The 9,893-nt window shown below is 36.5% G+C and overlaps 1 protein-coding gene across 1 annotated transcript; it reads right to left on the reverse strand.

Moving 5' to 3' along the window:
* Positions 1–394: 394 nt before the first annotated feature.
* ERICH1 (glutamate-rich 1) lies at positions 395–8,730 on the reverse strand (the record flags this gene model as incomplete). Its single annotated transcript, XM_010072500.1, has 3 exons — positions 395–468; positions 5,047–5,241; positions 8,313–8,730. Coding segments are annotated over 3 exons (687 nt in total), but the record flags the coding sequence as incomplete, so codon positions are not given.
* Between the last annotated feature and the right edge of the window lie 1,163 nt (positions 8,731–9,893).

A 9,893-nucleotide genomic window follows, 5' to 3' on the forward strand; every position in this document is an offset into this window, starting at 1 on the left:
GGTATATATGGTAAACAAGAAAAGTCAAGAAATAAAACTTCCAGAAAGGAATGATCAATTTATAAAAAAAAAAAAAAAACCACAAAACTATACTTCTTAAATAAAATACTTGATACAAACTTTATCATTCCAGATAAGTCCCTTATCCTAAAGTGAAATGTACATACTAATCCAGTTGAAGACTCAGGCCACACAGCATATGCATATTGACCAAACAAACACAAAAATCACATGTAGTTATACCCTGTTTATTGTCTTCTGGAGTTTGTAACACAGAAAAAATGATTAATTTACCTGAAAGTGTAGAACGTGAATTGGCATTGCTCTTCCTGACCAATTGCTATTTGGTTAAGTTTGTATACTAAAGTTTAACGCTGTGGACATAGGCAAGGCTTTATTTCCTGTTCTTCACAGGAAGGATATCTGTGATCCAGTAGTGAAACAGTGACATGACTATCTTGGTATGATCTGAAACAAAGAAAACACATTCTTCCTGAAATACCTCTATAATATTTCTGAACATTAAAGACTTGTGTGAACATCCGTTTCCATTTGATATTAGCATTTCAGTAAAACCAATGCAGATACTGGAGCCTGAAGATAAGAATTTCTAGATAAACAGGTGCATTTCTTTTAGGTGATCAGTTATTTGTATGAGAAACAATTCTGGTTTTATATGTTGCAATGTCCTATTTGTTATGATTTGATAACTCGTCAAAAAAGGAGATTGAACTGACATGATCATACGGGTAAGGCTAAAAGAGTGCAATCTTCTCCACTTTCTGTCTGGAGAGTAATTTCATATATTATTATTTAACTTACAGTAGCACCTAGAAGCCCCAGTTGAGAATGAGTTGTCTTATACAGGCAGCCTCAAAATGCCATGGCTTCTGTCTTAGTTCAGAGATTATCCATGTGACTTTATTTATTTTTAATGACAAGACTTTCTACAGTACTTATCACATAATATCACATTTAAGATGATTCTATAATGTTATGCTAATATAACTTTCACATTTCATTTCCTTTTCTTTGAATGGTCATTTAAAAAAAAAAGGTTAAATTTAATCATTTTAGCTCCTCTCTGTATCCAGCCTGTGCATTGTTGGCACACAGAAACTGCATCACTTCTGGTCTGCAAAAGGTACAACCTCCACCCCCAACAGAGACATATATATATAGGACAACTCCCCCCAAAAAAGGCAGTTAAAAGAAGCTTGTACCTCTTCTGTGAGTGATAATTTCCTAGGCAACAAGGGAAGAGTATATTCGAGACTTGATACTAACCAACAAAGGGAAAATATGAATAGATAACGGAATGAAGTTGATGAGTAGAAGCTGAATGAGTTCATAAATTAGCAGATAATGACTTTTTTTAATTAGGCGATCACCTATGCTTTAATAATTGATGTGAAATGGGAATTAAGGAGCCCTCATTTCAAAAGCTACAGTCTCCAACCAGTAAATGGAGCATTACTTCCAGTCACAGCCTTTCTCCTTTGCCCACTGCACTGTGCAGGACCATGAAGGTGCCTGGCTTCCTTTTGCAAATGGCCACTGACCTTCTGACAGAGATCAGCAAGGCCCCATCACGAGAAATGCGTGTCTATTTGACTGGTTAACATTCTCTTCCCTGCATTTATACAAGACTTCAAAGAGAGGTAAGTACTTTTTGTCAAAGACTACCAAATAAATGGAAATAGTAACAGGACATTTTGGTTTCTTTTACAGTCTGAGAACAATGACACTTTAAATAGCCATGTTCAAACAAGAACTCTAGACCAACCTCAACTTCGTATGACTGCTGAAGTACAAGGTCAAAGGTAACTTGATGGAGTAACTTGAAGCACAAAGTACAAGGTAAGTTGACGGAGGATGACAACTAGACTGAACCAGTATCTCTTAACCATAGAGATTTTCTTGTTCAAGTATGTTTTCTCATTTAAATGAAGGGCTAAAGATAATAACGCTGGTAATTTTTCTGTTTCAATCTCCTTAGCAATTCCTGTTCCTTCAAAATTTTTCATGCCCTACCACCAATGTTGTTAGACTTTTCTTCGATATGACCACAAATATTGGGATCTAAGAGCTTGAGATAAAACAGAATTTTTTTTTTATTGCTTTTTTTTTCTTTTGGTTGAACCATGATTCCCAATCTCAATAACATACTAAGAGGTGTGAAGGAAACACCAAAACCTGGTCTTGAACCAGTGGTTTTCAATTTGTAGTCTGCAGACTTTGGGCAGTCCCTAGGTTTACTCTGAAGGGTCTGTAAGAAGTTACTAAGAAAAGCAAAATTTATCATCATAGGCATAGGCATAAATTCACCAAGTGGGACTTGGTAGCCCCAGCAGAAAATTAAACCATAACATATATATATATATATATATGAGGAAAAAAAAGATATATAATGGCATGTTTACTTTGTGAAGTTTACTAATGGAGAATGTGCACTTATGTGAAAGAGATGGATCACTTCTCATTTTTTTCCTACTCTTTCCTTCTTTGAATTAAAGATAAAACTGAACAAAACATAGCACCCATTATTATTCCTTTGATGGCGGCATCTTAAGTAGAATCATAACCATGGGAAAAAGGGTTAACATATTGCTTCTTGAACTACAGGGAATAAAATAGGTTCATTTTGTAAAAATAACACACCTTGCTAAAATTAAGAAGAAATTGTTTTCTTTCATCATGTTAACAAGGAATGACCTTTTCTTCTTGTACATCAAGCCCCAGTAAAAATAAACAAAACCAGAAAAAGGCAAGATAATAAAACTTTTTAAAAAAAATGAGATTACTATGATGTACTGTACATTTTTATCTTCATAAACAGCTCTAACCTGTATTTCTATAACAAGAACTTGAATTTGCTGAGACAATTTTTTGTAATAACTCTTAACTTTCATCATGTGTTAATTGGCAATGAAATATAAAATTTAAAAAAACTGGGCAAGATTACCTATTTTTGAGAAAAAAGAGGAAAAAAAAGTATAATTAAAAGGTAATTCAAGGTAAAATTTCAGAGCAGTATATTCTCATTCACTGAAATTCCTGAAATGTGAATAGAATGTATTGTTAAACTCTGCTAAGGCAAATTAATATCTAGCAGGTGTTTAATTATCCTTTAATAATTTATAACAATGTATTTTCCTCTTTCTTATGTTGTTGTACCTCATGAATATCAAATCAACTACTACGGTTACACCACTGTGAACGTGGAATGAGATTAGAATTGAGCCTGGAGGGACAACAGTTAGTAGGAAAAAAAATCACCTAGAAGAATAAACAATTTCTGGCTGTATCAGCAGAAACATAAATGAATTTAAAAAATCACTCAGAAAATTGTCTTCTGCTTTTTCAAGTGACAAATACATACATCAGAAAATTAGGGTAGTTGCATGGATTTATTTCTAATTTGCTTCTGTTTTCTTGTCTCTCTTCTGTTTGACACTTCCGCTATATAAAAGTAAACAGAGCAGCTTGCCTCAAGGCTGCAAAACCCAACAGAATTCCTGCTTTACTGAGCAGGATTTGGATAAGGCCTGGAAGAAAGATCCTGAATGTGGTCACTTAAACAGTTCCATTTTGATTTAATCATCAGAAACCGAATTAGATCATTTAGTAAAGGGCCAATACCATCACCATTATTCCTAGTACTTAGTTTGCAAATGTGTATTACACCTAATGAGACTATCTGATTATAACTAAGATCATAGACTCTAGGCTTGAAATTAATTATTGAATGTACAGAAGTATTTTGTTCCATGTATATGTGGATACTTCAGAACTATCACAACCTTAAGGGTTGTCATACTCCATATCTACACTTTAAGAATACATACATACTTCTGTAAGAGTGTCCTTTTCAAAATGTATCAGCTATGAACTCTACAGGCAGGAATTGTCTCTTTTCTGTGTTTTCACAATGCACAGCATGCAGTAGGCTCCAGTCTTGACTGGGATCTTTAGCCACTATCATGCTGTAAGTTATGTAATGATGTTACAAGCAGGAGCCTCTTTGAATGTTACTACTAAGCCTCTGATGGCTATGATCTTATTTAGTCTGTTACCACACTACTACCAGCTTCATTGTTACTCTTCAAAAGATTTAGAGCACAATCTAAAATGGTTGAGATTCTCTCATGCCATAGCAAGTGCTTGAAACTCTGATTAAATTCTTTGGGAGGCAAGAAAATTCAGCACATCTTGTAGATTTGGCTGATTCTGCAAAAAAGTACTAATGACATGTAACAATGACTTTTCAAATCAAGACTACTTGAAAAATGCATTATTATTATACCTGCTATGGACTACATACTGATCCCATATTGACTCAAGGAACTATTAACTTTCTAACAAGAAATTCTACTAAAATTATAGGGGTTGTAATAGACAACAAAGGCAGCATGAATGAAATCAGACTTCTGTCTCAGGGATGGAAAGATTTAGTAACAGAATAATTTTTCTTTTTATGAATGACTTATGAATTACATTTTTACGCAAGCAACAGTATTTTTTAGAAACTTATACTATTTGTTTATATTTAACCAAAAACAAACTTGGGCATGTAAAATCTATGTGTTAAAGCAGCCAGGTAGGTGACCAAGAAGAAATGAAATAATGGGCTTTATTTATTCTTATGCATGTAAAATTAATCCTTAACTGGATAAGTGAAATCTCCGAAATAAACAAGTTAATTCCCATGATTCAAAGTCTACAAAGAGAATGTATTAAAAATATGCTTTAAACATGATAAAATTGTAAAACACTTAAGATTTAAAAAATACTGTTTTAAGAAGCTGAATCATCTTGTACTCTATAGTTACTGCAAATTTTCTGTATTGATTGTAACCAAACAAGAAACAGCAAAACTCACTGTATTTTCAGAGGGAACTATGCTTTCAAATCCTATATAAGCATATATTTACCACTATATAATAATTTACAGCTTCCTAATTAAAAAAAAAACCTCTGACGAATCTGAATTTTAATCCACACAAAAAGAACATCAGGGAATGAACATGAGTGAATGGTACCTACCAGGAGGCAACATGGATTGTTCTTGGAATTGTTTCAAAGCATCCTTCAACCTCTCAATATCCTGTAGCAATACAAGGGATTTCAACTGATGTAGAAGAGTCACATCTGAGGAAGAGATGGTGCGAGATTCAAGATGCTGTAAAAGCTCTTGGGCAGTTGCTGAGTTTACAGCAGAATCCGTGCATTCTGATTTATCTGGAAAAACAATCGGAAAACCACACTGAAAATATTAAATGAGCACAAAGAATTTTTCTGATTATGTTTCCTTTTCAAAGACAGCATTTTCCTTTTTAGTACAACTTACAACTAAATATCAGGTACTAAAGAGCTGTTTGCTACTCCCATTTTTTGTAAATTTTAGAAAAATAGTAAGAGAGGAAAGTACAAAATTCAAAGTGTAAAAAGGACTCTAGGATTCATGGTGACCAGAATGCAAAAGGAATTGAAATTTTCAAGATTAGCAGAGGAAGGAGGTGTGATGAAGAAACTGCATTGTACCTAATGCACTGTGGTTTTGCTTCCTACACACTATGTATTACAAAAATGCACACACATGTGGAGACAGGGAACAACTCTGTGGAATGACTGCAAAGCACTTCTGAAGGCATCCACTTATCTTGTTATTGTACTTTTAGGTTTTTATTTAAAAAACGGATGCTACAGCATGCAAGATAGCAGAGGACATACATTTTTTCTACAGTACTAAAGTGTAAATTCATTCTTCCATTCCAGTAACAATGAAATGTCCCTTTAACCAGACGCCCTTTAATTCTTCTGGTTTTTATCCGCAAGCCAGCTGAAAAGAACAGATTTTTCCCAATTCAGCTTTCTGACATAAGTACAAGTACAATCCAATGTGACCATTTGAAAATGCTGCTAAAAGCAATGCCTTCCAATTTTATCTAAAAAAAAATAAGGAGTGTTAAAGTCACTCAACTAGAAAAGGCAAACAACATAATGTCAGATCTATATATAAACTGGGATTTGCCTAACAAGAAAGTTAGTCACACTCTGATTTATGGATGTGACATCTTATGTGCAGATGAACTTTCTTTTACCTGATAATTTCTCTCTGTGTATTCCAAGGTCCTCACTAGCTCAACCCTCCAACCTGCAGGTTTAACACCAGGGCCAGTCTGCCAACCATGGCTAAAACCTGAAGCTGACTTCCAGGAAAGCTAGAAGCTCAACACTTTTTCTTAAAATTCAACATGCAACACAGCTGTGGAAAATTGACCAGGTTTCTGTTCTGGGTCACGTATTAACAGCAGAACTGTTAACTGGGTTTACAATCTTGCTCAGTTACTCTGGAGTTCCACTACAGCAAATGGATGTATACTTAGCCATACACTGAAGTAGTAAAATTCTTATTTTTGGTGACAGAAATACATTAGCCAGAAAGTAGGATGGATTTCAAATGCTAGGCTTAATATGAAGACCTGACACAGCAGAAAAATTTTAATAAAATTCTATGTATGAAACTTGAGAAAAAATTAATGTGAAATCCCTGATGTCATCTTAACAGGGTTTTTAAATAATTCTGTAGTCTAAAGATGAATTTTATGGGACCAGGAGCTGACAGCTCTGACTTCAGATGGACTCATACAGGTAGGTAAGCTGTTTAATATTCTGCATTCAGCTCCACAAAGACAGTGAAGGCCATTCACTTTAAAAAAATTCTCACTGCTTTTTTCCAGTTTTACAAGACAGTTATAATGTTAAAGCTATGTTCTGACCAAAGCAACTGAAGAACACACTAGTTTGCCCTTAAGAAAATACATTTAATTCTAGATGACACCAACATAATCTGGTGTATGTACAGATAAGTACTATAGTATTTAACCATTAAAACTTCATTATTTCTGAAAGGCATTTATGACATAAGCACCACACAAGCAGCTTCTTAGGAAGGCAACAGAAGAAACATACAGTAGGAATCTGTCTGATTTTAGTGGCCAGATGAACATTCAATAGGCCATTAGGGATAACTGTGGTGGGTTAACCTTGGCTGGGTGCCATGTGCCCCCCAAGCTGTTCTACCACTCCCCTCCTCAGCAGGACAAGGTGGGGGAGAAAATAAAATGGAAAAAAACATGTGGTTCAAGATAAAGGCAGTTTCATATAGCAAAAGCAAAGGTGATGTGTGGAAACAAAGGAAAACAAAAGATTTATTCTCTGCTTCCCATCAGCAGGCAATGTCTGTCCACTTCCTGGGAAGCAGGGCTTCAGTACGTGTAGCGGTTGCTCCAGAAGACAAATGTTACAAATAATGAATGTCCCAGCTTCCTACTGCTTTCTCTTAGCATTTAGTGTTGAGCAGACATCATATGCTACGGAATATCCCCTTGGTCAGTCTGGGTCAGCTGTCCTGACCATGTCTCCTCCCAAGATCTTGCCCACCCCCAGCCTACTGGTGAGGGGGGGAGTGTTGGGGAGACAGCCTTGGTGCTGTGTGAGCGCTGCTCAGCAGCAGCCAGAACACTGCGACGGCTTTGGGGCTGTGGGAGCGCTGCTCAGCAGCAGCCAGAACACTGCTGTGTTATCAGCACCTCTCTAGCTACCAACACAGTGCACAGCACTATGAGGGCTGCTATGGGGAAAATTAACTCAGTCTCAGCCAGACCCAATACAATAACATCCATGCAATCCTTTTTAAAGTGCTATGGAATGTGCATTGAGCATCAGTTCACGTTCATCTTGTTCACAACTGTTTTATACCAATACACTTCCCTAGTGCCAACAGAATCTTCCCCTTTCCTCCTGGATGCTGTCTGTCTACATTTCTTTATATATTACAAAGAAATCTCCTCCTTGGAAGGAGAACTTTCTGAAAAGTAGGTTGTTTCAGAGACAGTAAGCATGAAAGTAGTTTAGGATAGCAATTACTGCCCTCATTTGAAGCTCTCTGAAAGCAAGTAATCCTTCTGGATGCTTGCAGAGAAAAGAAGAATCTGGTCCATTTTAACACTACATTTACACCAAGTTCTTTGGAATGTTTTAAAAAAGAGCAAGGAATATTGTGTATATTTTCAAAGTCAGAGAAACAAAGAGATTAGGACCATGTTTTTTTTATACTGATGTGAATTCTTACATATTCATGTACACACCAGAGAATGGGACAAATACTAAGTGCCCGCATGTCTTACTGAGTTCAAAAGAGACACTTCTCTAGCAGTTTTGGCCCATTCTACAGCAACAGTAAGTGCACATTTATTTTCCCCATGTGGTAATACTCATGAAAAGAAAGGAGAAAGCGTGGTACATACTGTCAGCAAAATAAATTTGTTGTGTTGCCTGCAGGAAGTCCAAAATGCTATCTGCCTTTTCATCTATGTCTTTTAAGCCTGCTGCTTCTTCTCTGCTGTTTTTATCAGGCTGATATGTAAAATCCACCCCGGTAGTTTTTGTTACCAAGCCAGCTGCTCTCATTTTTTGTTTCTGTCGCTTCTTTTTCATTTTCCTCTTCTTGTTTTTACTTAATTTGGGACTGTCTATCTGCTGCAGCTGTAAATTATCTTGAACAAGAGTCTCTTGGATTCCAGATTCTGTTTGTTCTCCATGTAAATTATTGGAGTTTTGCAAACTGCTCTTTTGTTTCTTTCTTCGAATGCGCTTTCTCTTGGTTTGTCCTTGATATTCTTCCTCTGCAGATTCAAAAGAGACAAGAGTTGTAAATACAAAGATCTGTAATAAGCATTTTGGAACTGCATACAATGAAATATTACTCCCTTCAAATTCTGGGATATCTGAGTCGCTCTAACCTTACTTTTATGCTTAGAATGCCTTTCAGTACTACAATGTCAAAGCTAACTTTTCTGAATGTATTGAGTTAGAAGACAAGTTCTTTTCCCTTCTGCTTTCAATAAAGACTGTACTCTCCTTCGTGCTACATACTTTACATCACATTTATTTTCTTAAGGCAAATGATAGGGCTCCACACAGAGAGGTGAGGTCAAAAGAATTACCAGGGCAAAAACCAGTATGGGCAGACTGGGGGACATGGGACGAGAGAGCTCCCCCAAGAGACCCACACTACCAGTTGGTAGACTTGACCAAGGACACAAGAATGCACGTAATTCACAACAGAAGATGACAGTGCTTATACTGATGATATCTCTCTGTGATAGTGCTGTGCCTTAAAACCACCAGGCATCTGTTTCTGATTCTTCTACTTTCTCCTTAAACATCCTTGTCCTTTGGGATATCTTACTGCTAGCTCAGCTTTGGACATCAACTTTACAGGGAAAGCGTGCAAGGCATTAGTGACTTTGGCAAGTAATCTCTGATCTCTTTAACAGCCTGTCTTGGTTCTGTCATTCCCTTGCTACATTACAATTTCCTTACTAGCTAATTCTTCAAAAGGCTCAACTGTCAAGGGGAAGAAGTCCCTCTTGCTCTCTAAGACAGCTATCATGCTTCTTTACTCAGATCTTACCCCTGTACACAGAGTTTTAAAGTAATCTCTGAGACTGAACTGACTGCCTCTCCCACACGCTCACTTCTGAGTGTAAGCCCTCCTGGCACTAGCAAAAGAAGAGTGCCAGAATCCATCTTCTGTTTGACTGCACTGCTGCTGAAGTCCATGTTCATGCCTACAATAATTCTTGTCTCATTAAATGAAATTCCTTCTTTCATGGTCTAACAAAATCCTCACAAGTTTAGACATCATGGAGGGCAGAATGCCAGTGTTCTTCTAATGTCTTGCTCTAGAAAGTTAAGCCATTTACCCTTCTCTCAACCTCTACTTGCATGTTTCTAAATTTCTCAAAGCGCACTGAGCCCCGTGGTCTTATTTATCTGGTTGTATGCCATTCTCTTACTTACTTGGTTTTACACCATTGCCTTAG

Source organism: Pterocles gutturalis, unplaced genomic scaffold, assembly GCF_000699245.1.
Source record: "Pterocles gutturalis isolate BGI_N339 unplaced genomic scaffold, ASM69924v1 scaffold10532, whole genome shotgun sequence".
NCBI classification, from domain to species: domain Eukaryota; kingdom Metazoa; phylum Chordata; class Aves; order Pterocliformes; family Pteroclidae; genus Pterocles; species Pterocles gutturalis.